This window comes from Zeus faber, assembly GCF_960531495.2.
Source record: "Zeus faber genome assembly, chromosome: 5".
Lineage (NCBI taxonomy): Eukaryota > Metazoa > Chordata > Actinopteri > Zeiformes > Zeidae > Zeus > Zeus faber.
In genome coordinates, this window is record NC_137192.1 from 32330005 (window position 1) to 32352681 (window position 22677).

At 45.6% G+C, this 22677-nt stretch overlaps 1 protein-coding gene across 2 annotated transcripts in view; it reads right to left on the bottom strand.

Annotated features, from left to right (window-relative positions):
• Nucleotides 1-6769: 6769 nt before the first annotated feature.
• The window catches only part of scn8ab (sodium channel, voltage gated, type VIII, alpha subunit b), a gene marked incomplete at both ends in the record, with an annotated part of 29575 nt that continues 13667 nt past the window's right edge, over nt 6770-22677 (bottom strand). The window contains 20 exons of one of the 2 annotated variants that reach the window (XM_080000696.1): nt 6770-7935; nt 8284-8554; nt 9074-9178; nt 9392-9529; nt 9610-9663; nt 9774-10058; nt 11311-11433; nt 13410-13583; nt 13965-14119; nt 14261-14378; nt 15760-16029; nt 16111-16284; nt 16413-16769; nt 17164-17337; nt 18708-18946; nt 19322-19459; nt 20445-20799; nt 21350-21625; nt 21782-21988; nt 22451-22592. In XM_080000696.1, coding sequence (XP_079856822.1) covers nt 6770-7935; nt 8284-8554; nt 9074-9178; nt 9392-9529; nt 9610-9663; nt 9774-10058; nt 11311-11433; nt 13410-13583; nt 13965-14119; nt 14261-14378; nt 15760-16029; nt 16111-16284; nt 16413-16769; nt 17164-17337; nt 18708-18946; nt 19322-19459; nt 20445-20799; nt 21350-21625; nt 21782-21988; nt 22451-22592 — 4921 coding nt within the window. Of the gene's footprint in view, nt 7936-8283; nt 8555-9073; nt 9179-9391; nt 9530-9609; nt 9664-9773; nt 10059-11310; nt 11434-13409; nt 13584-13964; nt 14120-14260; nt 14379-15759; nt 16030-16110; nt 16285-16412; nt 16770-17163; nt 17338-18707; nt 18947-19321; nt 19460-20442; nt 20800-21349; nt 21626-21781; nt 21989-22450; nt 22593-22677 lie in introns of both variants that reach the window. The other variant, XM_080000697.1, reaches the window with a different exon arrangement.

The window sequence follows — 22677 nt, forward strand, 5'->3', positions numbered from 1 at the left end:
AACACAGATGTGTGCTGTGTACGATCTTGAACAAGTCCTTGATTCTATCTGGAATTATATATTCCTGAGGTAAGATAAAAAATAGCGTTCCACCGTTTTCTATTCAAATAAATTCATTTGTATTTACCTGTAGAAGTACTAACAATCAATACACTTTCTAATTTAAGTTTCTTTCACTTTCTGTCCAGTGTAGAGATCCCATTAGCGACTCATTTACCACTGCATTTAACTATTTAACATATCCTCAACCCCTTTGTTGTCCCGTTTTCTTCTAACTGAGTGAAATAGTTGTTGTTTACCGGAGAGGGGCCTCAGCCTGGCGCTGCCTCCGTCATTCCTGGAGGACGACGCTGCGCTGGAGACGCTGTGTGACTGAACTACACCGCACACAAGATGGCGCCAGAGGCCGTTCTGCGGCGCTGGAGCCAGCGCTGCATTCATTTCGACGTCGGAACTCGGAAAAATCAGACCTCGGACTCTGCACCGTGCAGACAGGAACGGCCATTTCAGCTGGGCGGCACACAACTTCACACTGAACCAAAATTCCCTTCGCCTAGATTCAAAAACACCTCTTGCTTCGGTTCTTTCTGCGCAGAAGTGGGGGATTAACGACTTAGAATTAGGGATTTCAGACTTTCTTGCAATGCGACGTTACTTTGCCCTAGCCACTTGAAAATTAGGGTGAGGGTTAGGACATGCAACGAGCCTCATTCCCTCACATGAATTTGGACCTTGGACCTATACCTGTATCTGAATGACCTTTGATAATAATATTTTTTCAATAGTTTCATTTCATAGTTCCTTACAGTCTATGACACACTATGGTGTATGTGGTTATTAATCTGGCCCTAAACATTCAAACGGCCTCCCACGCCAGGTCTAAAGCATAGTTACTCTTTTTGTGAGCCACCCTGACTGAGTCGGAGAGAAAGAACAGCTTCATCAGCTTTGCTCTCTCTCTCTCTCTCACATGCACGCACGCACCACACATATAACTTTGTAAGCATACTGATATAGGAGAAAGCTCTATAAGTGCAGAAAAAAATGAATGTTAGGCATCACGGTCTACACATACGTACAGCGAGGAATAGCAAATATACTGTGGATGCACATTTATCAGAGTCATTCCTCTGGTGGGACCATAGAGAGCGCCTCCTTGCAGCAGTTGGTGCTGTGGGCAGGATACAGTGTGCAGTGTCTGTGGGGAACACGCTGCTGACTCAGCCCAGGCCACTGCATTCAACAATCTGCACTGCAGTGCTGTCTACGCTCTCCCACTATCCCTCCCTTCCATTTCCTCCTCCCTCACTCGGTGCACCACCCCGCCCGTGAGCACACACACACACACACACACACACACACACACACACACACACGCATATGCACACACACACACAGACGCACACACGCATACACACACGCATACACACACACACACACATGCAAACACACAGGCACATGTGCACACACACACACACACACACACACACACACACGCATACACAAGCGCACACCCATGCATACAGAGAAAAGAGGGGGGGTAAAGAAAGGAGTGGCACGATGGAAGATGCATTTTTATGTGCGTATACATATAATATTTGTGCACACAGGCGCACACACACACACACACACACACACACACACACACACACACACACACACGCAGGCACACGCACACACTTTTCAAGTTGCTACTGCATTGTGACACGCCCTGTGACGCTACTCAAGTGAAGGACATTTTTATCTGTACAGCACAATAAAAGATGGGACAAGAACAAGAAAAATATATTTCATGTGAAATAGGGAGGACTCCAGACTCCACAGTGCGTGTACGCGACTTAAAGACTCTAGATGCGACCGTCTTTCTCATGTCACTTAGAATTTTTTCCTTTTCTGTTGTCTTACCGACATTTCAGCATTTTGACTGGCAGCTCTTTCCTGCCTCTACAGTTACAACTTTGCGTCTTTGACTGATTTCCCGGAATGAACAAAGAATTAGGATTGCGTCTCCCACATAGTATCGAGATGAACTTGAGGCCAATGCTAAGACAACAGTTTGAGTGGATAGCTATAGAAGCGTCAATGAAAACATACAGCAATCATTGTCACAGAAGGTGTTCCCCCGCTGGAGTTGTAGCATGGTCATGATTGCAATTCATATTCAGCAGTTTCTTCTGTTTTCATAGCAAATAAAAAAAGGAAACCACTCCGACACATAACTGGAAGGCTGCTTTATTGTTTGGAAATAGTTTCGTGCTCAAATGAAAACAATCGTTCTCTAATTCTCACTTAATGTCCCGTGTGGCTGTGCAACACACCATCCTCTCTCTTTCTTTCTCTCTCTCTCTCTCTCTCTCTCTCTCGCTGGCTGTGTTAGTGGCAAGAGATAACGACAGTCAAAAGGTTTTGTTTTTTTCCATTTACCCTACAAGAAAAATGAATTCATATCAGTCATGCTACAAAAGAAAAGGCCTGATGAACCCAGTAGGTAAATCAACACTGGAAAATGAACACGAGTGTGAAACAGAAGGCAAGCTGTTCTCTCACGAACCAAACAACCAGTAAGCAGAACATAGAGAGAGCACTTGAACATCATGACTGTACAGGGTGTTAGTTCAGTCAAGACTACTGTAAATGGTGATTTTTCTGATCATTAGATAATTTTTTTCACGTTTTAGTCAATACATTGTTTCTGTCGTGCTCCGTTTTGATGCCCTCCCATGGATTTGAGATATTCTCAGTCCTGATTTTATTGACAGACTAAATAGGAAGCTAAAAAGGCACGTGCCGTTAAGAGATATTGCACCAGGAAACAAACACACAGACAGTTAAGACGACTAACCCTTAAACCATATATATATATATATATATATATATATATATATATATATATATATATATATATATATAAAATCATACTGACAATGACAGCAAAATTAATGACCAACTCAATGCTGCGGTGGTGCGCCGTAAGGGAACATGGGAGAGGGTTACAGCTAAAATGAGAGGATTTTTCACACAAAATGAGTTGTGGTTCATTCCACGCTGAATGGCCAACACTGACCCCTGGACAGCTGTGTGTGTGTGTGTGTGTGTGTGTGTGTGTGTGTGTGTGTGTGTGTGTGTGTGTGTGTGTGTGTGTGTGTGTGTGTGTGGTGTGGGTGTGGGTGTGGGAGTGTGGAATGTCGGGGAGATAATGGACAGGACATATTCACCCATGTACAAAAGGGTGTGCTGGTAGTGCAATCCTCTCACCAAGGCAGGCTACACAATTTCTCAGCAAGCAGCCAGTACAACACCATGCATGGTACACCGGTACCTAGCCCGCACCAGTCCTAGGCAGAACCCGAGTTTTGGTAATTTTCGGAACATATTGCACAATGAAAGAAAAGGTGATCAATTACAGTCCATGGTTCTGGTTTTGCATCGATAAAAGGAACAGAATTGAGTTGAGGACATTGTTCTAATGTATACATAGATGTATATATATATAGTCATAGAGTATATATATATATATATTATATATTTAAGTGACATAGCTCTGCACATGTATTGTATCATGGAGATTTCAATATAATTTTGCTCTTTAATAAAGATTATTTTAGCTTACTCCCTCTTTAATGTGAAAAGTGACCCAAAAAAACCTACTTCATCTAACAAATGTGTCACAGCCTAACATTGGTGACACGGGGTGTCAGCTGGAAGCCATTCTATTTACGGTTATTAATATTTAGTACTAGATTAATAGCTGTAGTTTTTAAGTAATTCTGTATTTACAAAAAACTACGCATGCCGTTAAAATAAAATTATATATTACATTATTTATAGTCTATTAAAAAGTCCATTCTTAATTTTTGCAGTTTGTGCCGTATACAACATAGCCTGAACTGTACAGTTTTTTCCAAATGGATGTTATGTCTGTGTATTTTTTTTTTCAATAATATAATTGGATATCCATGGTGGTCTTGGAGAAAATGGACGGCAGTAGCTATTATGCTTATCATTCAGAGTTTTATTTGGTTCAAGTTAACACCCACACTGATTTTGGAGATCTCATGCAGCAACTGGACCATAGAACCTAAAAACGATGAGGGGTTTTGTTCATAAACAGGGAGTGACATCACCGCACAACAGGAAGTGCAAAAAAGCTCTGGTGTGATGCTGAGGCTCACAGTACCATAACAATGCATCCAGTGCTCTGTTGGTTATTTGGTATTTGTTATGCAGTACAGCAATGTGAAGAAAATGGCTGATGAGGCTTCAGAGCACGTGCACGGGAACCGAACCTCTGAGCTCACCGCTGTTGCCTCAGAAGGATCTAATTGTGTTGCTCATACCAACATAACCCAATTCACACTCATGACATCTCCTCACAGTGTTTTCTATATCTGTGATTGCTATCGGGGTGAGCAATATTATTGTTTTGTTGTAATTTATTGAGACCGGACGACAGTCCATAGTGACATTACCAGAAATGTAATCTGCTACCAATATAAACACCGCCCTTGCAGGCAAGCGAAATGTTCCCATTTCACTGAGTTGCTTCTAGCCCTATGTTTCTAAGCGTCACAAGCAGGAAGCTTTAAAGTGGCCCCTGACTGGGCGGCCGCCCTTTGAGGGCAACCAGCCACGATCATTGTCCATCAGCATGGCATATAACACAAAAGAGTAAAACATGTCTTCATTAATACTCTCTTCACATTCACTTGCATTTAGTTGCAGAGCTCATGATAATACATCTATAATATTCTCCTGAGAAAAAGGGGTGATTTCTTCAAGCATAGCATACATTTCTAGGGTCTCTCCATTTAACAAGAACAGCAAAAAAACAAAAAACAAAAAAGAAAACAAAAAAAAACAAAACAGAGAATGGGCAGGGCATACTTCACCCAATCCCACTAAAAAGGCAGGTCTCTTTGGCTACTCCACACAATAGTTCGGCATCCATTCACAAATTTCTGTTTCTCCTCCCAGCACATCAATAATTACAGTTCAAGATCACAGTACAAGATCATTTCCTTCAACGTCAACCTGGATGTCTCTTTAAAAATGCATAAAACAAGACTTGCAGGGTCAGCCAGTGAAACAAGGATCACATCACCGGGGATGACAAAAAACACGCAAATGAGCTAGATATTATCCGCGCTGAGAAATCGAACAATAATCACTCAACTCACCAGAATCCGTCTAAGCCCTTTCAGGAAGTCAAACCACTCACAGAGAAGCAAAACAAGTGGGAAGGAGGTCGCCATACCTGTGAGATCCCAATCGATCATTTATTACCTAAGACACTCACACACAAAACTAAAGGCGGATGGTATGGTACATCGCATACGTAGGTGAAGATGCCGCATACAAATGATAAATATAAGCGTCTATAGTTTTAGTACCTTCCACCCTTGAAAATCCATCCCATGATACGCAAATCTTCCACACCCACAATCTCCAGAGCAGCAAAAAAAAAAATTGTTTGGATTTCTCCCACCGATCCGCTGTGTTGGTATTCCCCTCGAGCACCAACAGCTCTTATTCCCCTGTCTATATAAGCAACGATTTAACATCTGTCGTTTGAAAAGTGTGGATTAAAGAGAGAATAACTGAATTAATTTGAGACTGACAACCCCGTATCGCTTCTTTTTGTCGAACAAAGGATTCGTCTCTAACTTAAATTTTTTTCGCCCAATGTCTCGATCGTCGGGTCGAGCCACTGCTGTGGTCTGAGTATTAGTGTTTTGTGGACTATGGTCATTCATGCAAGACTTCTGATCAAAACATGCCATCATGCAAGTCATTTCTATGCATTGGACAAGCACAATTATTTATGTATTTGTTTGGAAATCTTTCTGAGTAAATGTAAGCCCTTGGCCCGAGTTGACCCCTTAATAAACAGACCCTTAACCAATTGGTGTGAAAGCCCATGTAGAAAAAGCATTTTGATGTGGGTATAACAAAGAGAAAATGCTTAGAGTTAAGTGACACGGTTCAAAATGTTGAATATTGATCTTCTTTTTTTTTTTTTTTTTTTTTTAACCTCTGCATTTTTTGCCGCTCAAACTAATTGGAGATACAAGGATATTCCGCATTAAACAATCCAAAAAAACAAAAACAAAAAAAAAAAACAAAAAAAAAAAACCCTTCCTTTGCTCTGGGTCTTTTTGTCTTTCATTTACCAGCCGTTCTTCTGTGTATGCGTACAGAAAGTGAGTGTCATTTTGTTCGACATATTTCAGGACCACGTGACACGACCGCTTTCGCCAAGTCATTTCTGAGCGGCGTCCCCGCTCTCCCCGGCCCACCCCTTTTCCCTCCTCGCAGGAATCCGTTTACGTGCATCCTTGGATTCCTTTAGTCTTTCTCGTCGGCGACTCAAAGAGCAGAGTTAATATTTCGTATCCACAGACCAACAGCGAGTGAGACGCTGGGAGGAAGGAAAAGCCCCGTCGCAGGCATTTCCTCAGCGTTTTTTTTTGTTTGTGTTTTTTTCCCCCCTTTCCCTTTTGAGAGCGGTTGTGTAGATGCCACACTGTCACACAGTACGCTGATTATGTTTGGTTTGTTAAAGTGTCTTCAAGCCGTAACAGGTCCGACTGCTTCTCTCTACGTTAATACAAGAATGAAGTCTGTAAACAAAATTATTGGATATTTTTCTTTTTCTTACTTGCAAATGAAATAATCTGTACATCTGTGTGGGTTAGATGGTTTCCTCTCATTTTGCTTGATACATTATTATAATTATTATTGTTATTACTGTGATTATTATTCCAACACCCTAACATTTAGATTCCCTGACGTCTTTTTGGTTTCTTCCCTTCTCTTTCCTTCCTCCCTTGCCCTCGTTGTTGTCGTCCTGTTTTTCCTTGTCAGGTTTGGTTACACTGTCATAGGAGGGGAGGGAGCCAGTGGAGGGCGTGCCCTCCTTGTTTTCCTGTTCCTGATTGGTCCCGCCATTTTCTACTTTGTTGTTGGCCGGTCTGCGCTTGCAGACGAAGCCCCGCCTCGCCAGGTAGGAGCGGTAGGCCCTTTGAATGATTTTGGCGGACACGTCCTCCTGCTTGCGTCTTAGGGTCGTGGTGATGGGCTCGTAAGAAACCTTGGAGGGATTGGCCGCCACAAAACGCTCTTCCATTTGCTGCCGCAGCATGTCCAACTCGCCGCTGTCGCCGAGGACCCGCTTGGTGAAGGCAAAGAGGATGTCCAGGCAGTGGATGCGGTCCCCGCTCACCATGGGCATGTCCATCGCTATCAGCTCGACGGTGTTGGGCTTGGGCAAGCGGAGTGGATGCTCTAGTGCGTCCGCAAAGTCAGACAGCTTGGCGTAGGTGATGAACTGCGAGGCGTCCGGGTCAAACTTCTCCCATATTTCATAAAAGGTCTCAAAGTCGTCCTCACTGAGCGGGTCGGCGCTCTCCTCCGTGGCCACGCTGAAGTTCTCCAGGATGATAGCGATGTACATGTTGACCACAATCAGGAAGGAAATGATGATGTACATGACAAAGAAGAAGATGCCCACCGAGGGGTTGCCGCAGTCTCCTGTGGTCGGAGTGCCGGCGTTCTCCAAGAGAGGGTCACAGTCTGGAGGGTAGTTCAGGATGGGCAAGAGGAGGCCGTCCCAGCCGGCTGACGTGGTGATCATGAACAGGCAGATCATGCTGTTGCCAAAGGTCTCAAAGTTGTACATGTCGTCGATACCAGCACCGTGTTTTACATAGCCAAAGTTAGCCATGCCAAAGATGGAGAAAATGAACATGACCAGGAAAAGCAACAGGCCGATGTTGAACAAAGCAGGGAGTGACATCATCAGGGCAAACAACAGGGTCCTAATGCCCTTTGCCCCTTTGATGAGACGTAGGATTCTTCCGATACGGGCCAGACGGATCACCCTGAAGAGGGTGGGCGACACAAAGTACTTCTCAATGATCTCGGCCAGGAACATTCCTAAAGTTGAAGAGAGAGCACACAGGATGATTAGAAAAAAGGCAGTTGAGGCAGGGACTGTGCCCGAGAACTGTCACTGCTTTTTAAATGTTTGGTGTTTAGATGTTTCGAGTTGTGTGCTTATAATAACAGACATGTGTTGAGACCACCGCCTAAGCAGCGAAGAGACAACTCTTAAAATGTATTTTTAACCGCATCGGAATGCGGAAAATGCATCCTCTAACACTTCCTGAGTCTTTTGTGAATGCAATAAGACAGCGTTTGCCAGTCTCATATTTATGCCAGTCTTGTAATACTGAGGATTTCCACAAGAACAAAAAATGCCATTAATCTTCTTTAAATGCTTACCCACAATGGACAGGATTACCACAACCACATCGAAGATGTTCCAACCGATGGTGAAGTAGTAGTGCCGCAGGGCAAAGAGCTTCAGAACAAACTCTGTGGTGAAAGCAACAATGAACACAAAGTTGACCCAGTAGAGGATATCCGCCGTTTCTTGCGTCTGGGTGTCCGTCTCCACCATCATGGTCACCATGTTGAGGCAGATGAGGATCATGATGGAGATGTCAAAGACCTGCTGCGTGACAAAGTCGAACACCATGCCCTGGATGCTATTCTGAGGAGGAAGGGATGGAAAGAGTGACATGATTAGGGTTATCAGTCCAGTTGTGGTCACGACCGGCGGTGGCTCCGGGCAAACGTGCGTCTTGCCCACCCAATCAAAAGTTAAGAAATGTTTTTATTTTTTCAGAAATTAAGAAACATATTCTTAAAAAAAAACAAATTCCCTGTAGTTAGTTATAAAAACAAAAACATTTTCATAATCCTCACATGTACTGTATCAATATACATACATATTGATACGAAATGCGTAATGCAGAGGGAGCGAAACAAATAAAACCTTTTTTATTTTAGATGTATTCATTTCCCTAACTGAATGAAACAAAACAGTTCTCAGTCACTCTCTTAGCCCCCGCCAACATGTGAATAACCCAGTTAACATTTCTTACTGGACCACCTCCCAATCGAAGCAGTCTAGAACAGGGCCTTGTCATAGTACACAGAGCTTTATCAGACTTTCTGTCGGTGTCCACGGTTATCTGATCTAAGTTAAAAAGAGCAATACAATACTGACCAGCGGCCTTGGTATTGGCTTCTGTGGTTTCTTGGAGCCCAGTTTCTTCATGGCATTGTAGTATTTCTTCTGCTCCTCTGTCATGAAGATATCCTGACCTCCAAAGTAATGGACAAGAAGCACTCTGGTTACAATCAGAGGTTTTCAAGACCGTCTTAAAACCATGACGGTGTGGATCGTCCACCGATTTTAACCCTAGCACCTGCTTCTGTTGCGCTTAAAATGCATCACAGGTAAAGTTGAATGTATCGGCTCTAAATCCCCGTGTAAGCATTCGCGAGGCAATGCGCGCGTAGAAGTGAGGAAAATAAATCTTATCTTCTTCTTCTGCTGATTGAAGTTGTCGATGATGACACCAATGAAGAGGTTGAGGGTGAAGAAAGAGCCGAAGATGATGAAGATGACAAAGTAGATGTACATGTACAAGTTGTCCTCGTAGATGGGCTGGTCCTCCACCTGCGACGTCACAGTTACATGTTAAAATACACACAAGTACACTTTGAGGGAAAGGGACTTTAGAACTGCAGTGGTCTTACCCTTCTGGAATCAATTGCAGCATACATGATGTCCATCCATCCTTTGAAGGTGGCCTGTGAGTGGGTAAGTGGTTTGTAAAATATATATGTAAGGAATCATCGAAATAAAAGCTGACTATGGATCACAGTAGATGCATGAGAAGTTGAAAGAACATTTTCCTCACCACTTGCAGAAGTGCCAAGTATCCCGCGCCTACATTGTCAAAATTGATTTTGACATTCTTCCATCGGACATCTGTGTGGTTTGCACTTATGTACGCTAGGCAGTCGGATTTATTGTTGACTATGTCCGGCGGGATGACGATCTCTGACGTCTCGTTGAAGCAGTAATAATACTTTCCGGCAAACAGGTTGACCCCCATGATGCTGAAGATGAGCCAGAAGATGAGACACACCAGCAGCACGTTCATGATGGAGGGGATGGCCCCCACCAGGGCGTTCACCACCACCTGAATAACAGACCCGCCATTAGCGACACACACTGTGTACTTTCTCTCCCCTTATTGGATGTGTCGCCTCTGTGCTTTCCAATTTCCCCGTTGCGGCACAAAGCACAACAATATATCCTATTATTTATTGCCTTGAATGAGTTCATTGCCGGAATGTACATTAATCCTTGCAATCCCATCAGGAAACTCATTCTATGTTTCGTTGTTCTGTACCGCCTGGGGGCCGCAATTCTGGTGACTACTCGAGAAGGGACAGGACACGTTGTCACCCTGGGCAGCCTGGATGAACCTGTTGCTTCATGGTCATTCGGATTCAGGGCGTTGATCGGCTGCAGCGGCAGACAGCAGAGCTGAGCCCGCCTTTTTGGAGAGGCCTTTTCCAACATAACAACTACACATGACGGAGCAACACGAGGGGGTTTTCCGCCCCCACGCGTGTGCTGAGTTGGGCCCGCTTGCATAACGTCTAAATTTGATGACGCTGCAAGGGATATTTTTGAGGAGTGCAGGGAAAAATAAGAATTTTGAGGTTCTACATGGTACAGCAGCTGCGTCGGACATCTGCATATAATACTGTCATCATATTGCATAATAAGAAACTACAATATAGAGCAATTTATTTTAGATATAGAGCACATGCATTGAGTGGCTTTGGATTTTGAATATAATAGTTGATGTCACTAAATGTCCCAATCTTTTGATGGGCTTCAGGGTCCATACTTTCCCTAATCACATCATATCTGGTATCAAATTAAACCATGCAGGCAGTAAAGCAACTTTTCAGATCCACGGTTTCATGCAAAACATGTACATTCACCGAGGGAGGGCGAGTGGGGATGAGATAGACGGTATGCAACCAGAAGTTTGTTCATCTTCCAGTGCGACAGGGCCAAAGCCAAACTCTACAGCGGAGAGGCGAGGATTTTTTCTTTGCACAGCAGCATCCACAGACTCATCTAATGCATCGGACGTGGATACACGGCAATATGAGGAAGTTGGCCCGATTCTTATTGAAAATAGGAGATTTCGAATCGAGAATAGAGACACATTTCTCATAGCTCTTGGTATAGCTGAAGTTTAGCTTCTATCGAGAGCTACGGTTTTAACGGGTATTAAACAGGTTTTGAATTAATTAATTTTTTTCAGCGACAAATCAACAGTCATCCATTGAAATCTTTGTCAATGGAAAGCAGTTCTATAGCGTCGGTGGTTCTATTTGGGACGGGCATGCAGAAGGTGTCTCATGTCTTACCCTCATCCCTTCAAAACGTGAAAGGGCCCTGAGGGGTCTCAAGGCCCTCAGTGTCCTGAGCGATTTAATTGGACCGAGATCGGAGTAGCCCAAAGCATTGGCTATGAGGCTGACTATCGACACCTATGTGGGATAGAGGGAAAGAGAAGGGAGGAAAGAAAGGATCGACAAAAATGAGGGAGGTACAGAGAAAAAGATAGCATCTACTTGACTGGATCTTTACAGTTATTAGGCTTGTACAGACATATAGATGTGTATATGTAAATAAAAACATATACAAATAATACGTATGTAAATATACAGTATGTACGTATACAAATGAGAGTGCACAGCAATAAATATGGATCAAAACAATATACAATAGCCAAGTTTTTTTCTGGATATGTTTCCGTTTGGTATTTTTGAGTTTAATTTAGTTTGGTCAAACTGGTCAATTTTGGTGACCAGCTTACGGCACTGTACGCACCCCTGGAAAGAAACTTGTGGTTGACACGGTGAGAGGGAGAGAAGAGAAGATTGCAACAAAGAGGGAAAGAGATCTGAGGACAATGTTTCCACAAACACCAAACCAACTCGACAGAAGAAAATACACAGACGGCACGTTGTACGAAATAATACAGTGTTCACGCCAGGTAACATCTTAGTTAGAGAGGGAGGAGGAGGACGCAGGAGGTTGAGGACAACTTTCAGGGTTAGAAGGAAAGAGGGTGACCTGTGAAAGTAAGAACCCCAGACAGAGCACACGGACCTTACCCTGCACCCTCAAACATGGACCCTCTGCCCCTCTCTCCACTGCAGCACAGTGTCCCTCTCAACTTAAAGAGAGTTTTAGACACAGTTTTAGGCACCTGCTGTGAGAAAAAGGACAGGATCGTGTTAGACACAGAGAAATGTTGACCGCAATAATCCATCCGTCCATCCATTTTCTTTACCACGTTTCCCGGTCAGGGTCACAAGAGGACACCCTGAATGGGACTTATGGGCAATTTTAGAGTCTCCAATTAGCCTCACTGGCATGTCTTTGGAGGTGGGAGGAAACCAGCACAAGCACAGGGAGAACGCGCCGACTCAACGCAGACGGTAATAACTGGTCATCAAAACACGGTCATCAAAACAACATTATTGTGGTTCCTGTGTTACTGAGATTCTCTGTGGGGTGGAGAGCCAGCACCTGAGTTCCAGAGACAAGTCTGACCTGGAGAAAGACAGTAAATTAAGCACCGGGCACACGGCACGGACTGAATCAGGGTTGTGGACGATTTGCCTTCCATCACATGCATTCCCGTAACATCGCATACAGTTGCAAAATGACTCTGACTTGAAAAAGATTATTACGGGAAGAGATTAGTGCGCTCCATGTACATTAGCAGATGAAATGCAAGATTCGGTGAACAGTAAAAGCCCGACGTGGATGACAGAGCAGAAGAAAACACTCCATGTAATGGGAGTCCTTGGCATGGCTTTGGACCCTTTAATCACGATATCATTATATTTATTCTTGACGACTTTCTACATATGACATCCAACTTTCACTGAAGGCGTGTGTGTCGACACATTCTACTGTAATTCTTATGTGCAGTCAAGCTATCTAGGACTAAACTAAGACCCCACTGCAATGCCATGTCTCCCATTTTCCAAAACAACATTTATTCCACAAAGCGTGACAGAACATACTCTGCACGTGACCAAATATTACTACTTCAGACCTTTGCAGCATCGTGGCAAAGAACTACAGTGAAGACAGATTAAAAGTCTGACAGTAAAGAAGATTTGATCAAATACTTGGATAGAGGGACATATATGGATGGACGGTGTAGGAACAGCTACAAACCCATCAATGCTTAATGGTCACACTTACAGCAGCAAGAAAATGAATTAACACAGGGTTTTGAGTCAAACTGAACTTTTAGTAAGACAAGTACATCTCCTATACATGGGACTGCATATCCTTAAAACATTACACAATAAATGTGTTAATATATTTCTAATGTGTTAATATATGTCTTATTTCTAAGATGCGACGCGCAAAGCGCCAGTGTGTTGACATAACGTGTTTCGTGTTCGTGCCAAATGTGTTACTGTGACGGGGAGGCACTCACGTCGACGATGAAGAAGTCCAGCCAACACCAGGCGTTGGTGAAATACTTGACGAAGCCGTAGGCCACCCACTTCAGCAGCATCTCCAGGATGAAGATGTAGGTGAAGACCCGGTCAGCGTACTCCAGGATGATGCGGATGGTTTTCCTCTGCTCGATGTAGACGTCCTCAAAGGCCTACGGGACAAGGTGGAAATTGCCCTATTCATGTAAACATTTTTGTTTGAGTGTTTGGAACGTGTTTAATCCTAACCTTCGTTTTTGTTCTGGTGTTTACATAATATTACACACATTATGAGTGGTAGTTTCGTAGGGGCTTTCACATCCAAGCTTTGCTGATCCTTCCTTTCTGACCCTCCATATTTCTCCTCTCTGGATGTGTAGTAGATGTGGGAGTGTGGATATGTGTGTGTGTGTGTGTGTGTGTGTGTGTGTGTGTGTGTGTGTGTGTGTGTGTGTGTGTGTGTGTGTGTGTGTGTGTGTGTGTGTGTGTGTGTGTGTGTGCGTGCGTGCGTGCGTGCGTGCGTGCGTGCGTGCGTGCGTGCGTGCGTCTCTCACCAGAGCTCCACTGCTGAGCAGGATCATGAAGATGATGAGCGTTTCAAACCAGTTATGTTCCACGATCAGGTAGCAGGTTTTCCTCAGGAACCACCAGTGCTTGCCCCAGCCGTGGGTGATGGGCACGTCGCAGCACTTGTATTTGGCCACACATTCTATTTGGCAAATAAACAACACGGCACCACTGAAGTGGACGGACGTGCTAACCCACCTGACTATACACACACAGTGATAATAACGCTTGTTAATGGATAGACCACCTATTTAAAAAAAAAAAAAAAGAAAAAGGCTCGTACCATCTGTCCAGCAGGCATCTGGGTCAAGGTACTCCTCCACCACCTCCACCACCACCACCTCATCGACATCAGGCTTGATGTCTATGGTGCTGCCCTCAGAGGAACTGGTGTCATCCAGCTCAGAGAAAGGGAGAAGAAAGTTGGGATCAATCTCTGCGTCCAGGCGCACGGGGAGGCTGAGCCGTGCCAACACAGCGGTGACCTCTTCCCGCCGCTTCCCCGGGGCTCATGCATGTTAAAAGCATGCACCCTCCTCTCATTGGCCTCACCTTGTTAGTAAGAGGCTTTCATCCCATAGTAATTAACCTTGACTACTGATTAACACCGACTACATATACTTATACTTTTAGTGTGCATCAATGGAGAGTCAATATTATAAACCAAAATGATTACACAAATTCACTGCATTGAGAAATCATTTGAGTAGTAGAGATACCTATCCTCATACAGAGCCCTCATTTCAGACATTAAAGCAATAGCTGCGGCGGGAGGAATTCAAACTGTGGTGATTAATCATGTCATAACTGGACAATAAGTCAAGGTGAAACAGGGCGAAGTGGTGTTAGTGTTATTATTGCAATATATTCAAAGCAGCAGCACACATGCAGGCACAAGCACACCCAGCCAATCCAATTCACGAGAGAATGATGCTGCACTTTGTAATTCGGAGTCGTCAGCAAAGGGCTGCATTCACTCTCTCTCGCTCTCGCTCTCTCTCTCTCTCTCTCGCTCTCTCTCTCTCTCTCTCTCTCTCTCTCTCTCTCTCTTACTCACTCTGCTTTACCCCACCCTCTCTCCCACTCCACCCCCCCCCAGCACAACACGGCAAACCCTTTTCTTGCGTGCTGATTGGCCCACAGTGCCTCCGTCTCTGTCTCTGTCCAATCCCCACCTCCCACCCTGCATGGAGCCTGGAGGTGAGGGACTGAGGATCTGCCGCTGCAGGTACGCTGCTTCTGCTGCCACCTTCCCTCAGTTTTTACCTCTGCAAACCAGGTCAAGGTTACCCCCCCCCCCCCCCCCATGCATCAGATCTCACGCAGCACTCGGGATCAAGTGTGAGTTTGTCGTCCCACTGCACGGTCTATCCTATCTACACGTTTCGTCTGTGGCTCTTCCGTCCATTTACAGAGTCAGCAGCGAGTGCAGTTGTTAGAGCCCCCATGTCTAAATTAATGTTCTGAAACGCCAGGCAGGCTGACAGTCTGAATAACCCGAGGCCAGTTCAGGCCAGTTCCGCTTAAGTGGATGAAAATCTGGAAAGAGCAGATGCTAAAAAACATGGGAGAAAACCGGGACTGGACTCACGACCACATTAAACGAGTGCAAGGGTCGCCTCCCGTGTCAGGATGTGTGTCGGAGGCTACTGTCAAACCAGCTGGATAGAGGTCAACTGTATTCTCCCAAAAAACCCGTAACCGGCCGTTTCTCCTCACTAAGCAGCGTCGGACTCGCTCAAGCCGCCGAGCGCGTCCCTCTCCTCCCCCTTCAGCACTCACATCTTTGCTGTTCTCCACGTCGGACTCGCTGCTGAAGTCCTCGGTGTTGAGGTTCTCAAAGTCCGACTCTCCGACGGCGATGGGCACGCAGACGGTCAGGTTGGGGTTGTGGATGAAGGACATGTAGTCCTCGTCGATCATGTACTTCCCCACACTGCTGCCGATGCCGCTGGTGGTGCCGTTGCCGTTTTTGGCGTAGTCCAGCTCGCGGTTGATGTCCACGCCGGTGTGGTTGGCAATGCAGTTGAGCTTCTGTTCGTCCTCAATCGGCTGTTGGTTGAGTTTCAAGATGAAGCCTGAGGACAAACTGATTTGGAAATACTCCCCACCGTCGGCATATTTTGGTCTTACCTTCTTTCGAACTGTGGCGACAAATACCCGCATGTGGGCCTTGAACCAGGCGATGCCGATCTTGATGCGAGCCACGGCGAGCTGCAGGTTGTTGGGCTCGCCGTCGTCGTCGGTGGCGGCGAGATTGTCTGCACTGAAAGAGCTCAGCAGCAAGGCAAGGAACAGGTTCAGCACCTGAAAGCAAACACGCACACACACGCAAACACAGACACAGACACACACACACACACACACACACATCATCCAGAGCTCTGGGAAACTTTCTCCAATACCGTCTCAAAACCACGTTTGTCCTTTCTCACCACCAGGTTTCCAATGACCATCACCATCATGAAGACGGTAAGGCACATGGTCTGTCCCGCCACCTCCATGCAGTCCCACATGGTCTCAATCCACTCGCCGCACAGCACCCGGAACACGATCAGGAAGGAGTGGAAGAAGTCGTGCATGTGCCAGCGCGGAAGCTCACAGGACTTGGCGATCTTGCACACACAGTCCTTGTAGCTCTTCCCGAACAGCTGCATGCCCACCACAGCGAAGATGAAGACGATGATGGCCAGCACCAGGGTCAGGTTCCCCAGAGCTCCCACCGAATTACCGATGATCTTGATCAGCATGTTGAGGGTGGGCCACGATTTGGCCAGCTTGAACACTCTCAGCTAAACGAGGGAGAGAAGACACATCCATCAAACAGTTCGATTTTAAGGGTTTTAATTTTAAGGGTTAGTTAAGGGTTGTTTTTCCTCATCGAATATTTTCTTTCATATGACGGTAAAGTTAACTTCGTGCAACCGTATTAACTGCCACAAAAATGTCAGTAGCTCCAAATTGTACTCAGGCATTAACATGAATTAATTGTCCACATCAGGAGCATGTATTTTAGCATGTATTTCATGGTATCCGGTAAAGATTTCCAACAGGACATCTCTTTTTAGTCTAGTAATACCTGACTGGACATAGTTATTACAAGCCAGTCCTCTTACTCTCGCCAGCGTTTTTGCAGCTGCTTGCCTTTGTGATGTGAAGCTAATGTTGGCGGAGAGTTGCACTTACCAACCGGAACGACCTGAGCACGGACAGGCCTTCCACGTCCGCCAAACCCAGTTCCACCAAACTCAGGGTCACGATGAAGCCGTCAAAGCAGTTCCAGCCGCCTTGGAAGTAGTAGTAGGGATCCATGGCGATCAGTTTGGCAAACATCTCCCCGGCAAAGATCCCGGTGAAGACCTGGGGGGGGGGGTTTACAGAGAACATCTGGCTGTCTCTTTTTTACAGATGTGATCCAGGCGGTGTAGACCACAGCAGGTTTGGCTGAAAAACTGTCAAGTTCAGTCTTTTCAGTATAAACATGAACTTTGCCAGCAATGAAATAAGTGCATGTTATTATTTGATGTTTGTCCTTAGTGGTTATTGTCTCTGTAAAAACAATGACAAAATGTATAGAATCTTGAAGATTAAACGCTGTATACTAAATCCAGTAAATAAAAACAATTCTGCAGTCTGTCCTTTAAGTGCATGTTCGACGGCCGCTGTGTTTCTGGGGAAAAAATTTTGCGATGAGAAAAAAAAACCCAACCAGCTGACGCTTTTTTTTTTATCTGTATAAATGCTGTGAGTGTATAAAACTGGAATTAAAGTGCAGAGTGGAAAACCCATAGTTTGCTTACATGGCTTTTTGTGTGATATAGTGCTGATTAAAAATGAATCGGGCTCTGGCGTCGAGCAGCACTTACTGTCCAAGCCGTTATCATGTCGAGCTCGCCGGTCCCGAAAAACATGCACCAAATCACTACTACAAAGAATGCCCGGTGATTCACACTGCACCATCTGTCAGGCAATGCCAATTCCTCTGACCTCATTTCCTTTCCTGCCGCTGACAGTGCGCCAATCCTAGAGACATCATTTCCTTTGACACCTCCGGCACCATGCCAACTCCTCTGACATCAGACATTCAATGGCCACAGGTACAGATTACATACAGTAGCTGTATATTGTGTGTGTGTGTGTGTGTGTGTGTGTGTGTGTGTGTGTGTGTGTGTGTGTGTGTGTGTGGTAAACTAAGGCCTGTCTCCCCTGAACCAAACATACAGTAGCAGGTCAAAATTGGAATTTAATTTTTAACAAGACCCCCTCAAACGTCTATGTGTGCGTGTGTGCGTGCGTGCGTGCGAGTGTGTTTGTGTGCGTGCATGCGTGTGTTTGTGTGTGTGTGTGTGTATGCGGGCGGTGCATATGTATGTTGAATATCTGTTTTTATCAAGTGTTGATATCTGAAGGAAAATATAAAAACATTTGCAGGCAACGGTAGCTCTTCACAAAATGGCTCTTACCAAAATACGCCATTATAGGCATTTTACCTCCGACAGATGTAAAAACCTAACCGGTCAAGGGACAATTAAATAGGATTTATTGGTATATATAAATAAATAAATAGTTCTGTAAGCCATCAAGTTCTAGCCGTCCAAACTAAAACTGTGTTTGTGTCACATCTGAACCACTCATGTTAAAAATAACATCAGACTCATAAGGCCTGCAAAGTGAAAAATAAATAAATGCAAATCACTACTTCAAAAGATATAAAGTATGATGCTGCTCACCAGATTTCCGACAGACAGCACTTCCTGAAAATGCTCCGTCATGGGGTAGTGCTCCATGGCCATGAAGAGCGTGTTGAGGACGATGCAGATGGTGATGGCCAGGTCCACGAATGGATCCATGACGATCAGGTAGGTGATGTGCTTGATCTTCAGCCAGATGGGACAGCACTCCCAGATTAGGAAGGTGTTGGCAAACTTGTACCAGCAGGGTGGACACTTTCTCTGAGACTCCTCTAATTCTGAGGGCCAGACGCGGAGGAGAAGGTACAGGTCAGAGCACCAACATGGAGTGACACATACAGTCAGTGCTGCACCCGGAGCGATATCGGCGAGAGAGAAAACGTCTCTATGATGGCAAAGGAAACACCATTTCACATTAGATATAACATGCTCTGGTGTCATAACTGAAAGCCAAATAGTCACATCAACCAATTATATTCAAGGTGTGTAAATATGTAAATAATAATATGCAATAATGCATCCTCCAACTTTCTCCTCCAAATTCCATGTCAGACAAATAAAAAAATCTTGAGGTGTACAAAACATTAATATGCAATGATCTGCCATATATCAACTACAGTCATAGCCTATATAGACTATATATCCTTCTTTACCCTCCATCAGCGTGTTGGTCACTACACTCATTTGACTATTGGCTCGGTCTTTTCCTTTGAAGGAGCAGTTGAGCTGATCCACAGACACCATGAGAGACCCTGAATGCTTCTTCTTTATCTCCACCTCTGTGGTCTGTACTCAGAGAAATAGAGAGAGAGAGAAAGAGAGAGAGAGAGAGAGAGAGAGAGAGAGAGAGAGAGAGAGCGAGAGAGAGAGCGAGAGGGTGTCAGTCATTTTCAGCACTCATATGGTGGCACATATGCTCAGGAATAACCCAAATCAGATAAATGCAGCTTCCCTTCTATTTTTCAGCATTATCGCCCAACAATCAAACACAACAAACTTCGGGCGAACCCTGCACCATTTCACCCCTGTCCCCGTATGACAAGACTGAGCACTACGGTACTGCATGCACAGACATGCATGTCGAACTGAAAAAGGAAGACCATTCAGGACATCATTCGCTGGTACGGCATGTCTCTTTTGAAGAGAAGTGGAAAAGACAAAAGCAATTAGACCACCATGCTGGCTAGGATGAGGAATGCTGTTAAGGAAGGAAAAGGTAAGGTTTGTTTTTGCACCACCCAGTGGTTAAGTCAAGGACGGGAGCAAGACACAAAAGGAGAGGAGAGAGACGGAGAGGGCGGAGAGATGGAGGGCAAAGGGAAGGACGGACTGAGAGCGAAATGCATAGACCCACTAGTTGGGAGTCCTAACGAAATGAAAGGGAGCAGTGGAGTGGAAAGAGACATTTGAGTAAGGGACATTTTGGGTGTAGTTTAGGTGTACTTTTTAAAGTAAATGAAGGAAACCTGGCCTACAGATCTTGTCAGATATTAAACACACGTGAAGTCATGGGAATGTCTATCAAAGAGTGAGGGATTAGAGCCTGTAGGACCGTTGGGTGGAGGGGAGCGTGAGATGTGGGACAGAATCTTTAAAGTAGAAACGACGTACTGGGTGACCAGGAGAAAGATATGGGGCGAGGCGGGTTGGGGTGGGGGTGGGGGATCAAGAGGGAAAGGAACAAAGGAAAAGAGGCGGCAAAGGGCAAAGCTGGAGAGGCTTGGGCCACCGCCGTCATGCCTAGACTGTATCAGCGTCTCATGGACATCCTTACACTGTCGTCAGTGGCTGCCTTATCTATTTTCACCTCAGGCAGAAGCCGTCCGCCGGGCCCCGGGCCGATGAGCGACACCACCCCGTTGCAGTCCACCGTGCTGTTCCTCTTCCCTCCAGAGTGGGGCGCCAGCGGGTGGATGCGGGACGAGCCCTGGCTGTAGCCGCTGTAGCTGTTGCGGCGGTACGGGATGAACAGGGAGCCCCGGCGGTCCTCGCTCTCCTCCACCGTGCTGTGCTCGTCGTCGGCGAACTCGTTCTCCGAGCCCACGTCCTTGGAGCGGCCCTTGAAGCTGAAGATGCTGCTGCGGCTGTTGTGGCGCGACATGAACGGGGAGCCCGGTATGCTCAGCAGTGACTGCAGGGGGCCCGCCGGAGAGAGCGGCGTCGGCCCGACAGGGGAGACGGTGGGGTGACATGTTTGGACACAATGAGAAAAAGGACGCAACGTTGAAATGTCACTTCTCACAAAATGGGAAATCCTTAGATGAGATTGGGCTTGTGGACAAAAGAGAAGAGAAAATAGGAGAAAATACATTCAAACGGTGAATGGAGAACCAGGGGAGCCCGGGCTACTTCTATCATACACAAGAATAAAACAGCCTCAATTAATATGCATATTCACAATACTGCAATATATTGAACAAGCCAAATTATTTTTGTGGATGTCATATGAATGACACGATGCCACATAAAATATAAACAATTACAAGCATACAGAAACCATTGCTTTAATTTTTTTTATTATTATTATTTATAATAATAACAATTATTATTTTTTATTATTATTATTATTATTAGTTTATTATATACAGTATTGACATTTATTGAGTGTAATACAAGCACCCTGGGACTGTCGCAGTCACCTTCCACAAGTTTTTTGAACCGCTCATTTGTGTTCACTTCACCTGGTTCATGATGGACGTCTTCCTCCCCAGCCGGCTGCCTGGGAATCGGATGGTACTCCTCTTGCTGCCGTCGTCCGACTCGATCACCTTCTCGCTGTCGCCCTTCTCCTTCTCCTGCTCTTTCTGCCGCCACTTCTTTTTGCGGTTGCGTCGCTCCTTGGCGCTCTTGGAGCTCAGCTTGGAGACCTCGGAGGAGCTGCGGGACAGGTGCCCGCCCCCCTCGTCTTCCAGCGCCGCCTCAGACACCGTGCCCGCGGACGTTGCCATAGCAGCGGCCTGGGGTTCGAGGAAAAAGGGGAAGGGGGAGCGCAAAAGGCCAGGGGAGTTACGAAACTGGGTGCCAGTGTGTGAGAGTAAGAGAGAGAAAGAGAGAGAGAGAGAGAGAGAGAGAGAGAGAGAGAGAGAGACGGAGAGCGACAGAGAGAGGCTCACCTGAGTCTCCTCCTGCTGCCTCTTCAGCTGCTCCAGCATGGCCTTGAACTCCGCATCTTTCTGCTCCGCCTCCTCAATGGTGGCCTGGTTCTGCTCCTCGTAAGCCATGGCCACCACGGCCAGGATCAGGTTGACCAGGTAGAAGGAGCCCACGAAGATCACCAGCACAAAGAAGATCATGTAGGTCTTCCCCGCAGCACGCAGGGTCTGGCAGAGGGAGGAGAGAGACCCAAGCGGCGCCGTCAAGCTTTAAGTGTCATAAGTTTATAGTTGTCTACCCTTTCTATCTATTCACAAAGGCAACACAGAGTGGGTGGTGGTGGGGTTGCGGGAAGGCCATTTTGCTGATTTATTGCGGTGATGATGTAATTGAGTCTGACGTGGAAGGAAAAATCATCAGAATAAGAATATGGTGCGTAACATACAACATGGAGAATAAACAATGTGTGCAATATGTTCAATATATTTGTTTTTTAAAGTGAAAAAACTGAACAGCCGTGCAGGAGTGTGCAGGAATCTGAATGTGAATCATCAGTCTTGCTCAGACACTTTTGCACACACACCCGCAGCAATAGGTTGCATGCGTTAGCCACATTAAGTCACGCTCTCGCTCTCTTCCCACTGCACACAGAGGAAGAAAGAGGAGTTCGGCTCGTGCTCGTGCTTTACCAGCATGTAGAGATTTTCCCAGAAGTCCTGGGTCATGAGCCGAAAAAGGGTGAGGAAGGCCCAGCCGAAGCTGTCGAAGCTGGTGTAGCCGTAGTTGGGGTTCCTTCCCGCTTTCATACACATGTAGCCCTCGGGACACTTCCTGTAAGGAACACATCAGAGGCGGGTTCATCAGCGATGGCGAAAAAAACATGATAAAACCACTAACTTTAGGCATTAAAGATATG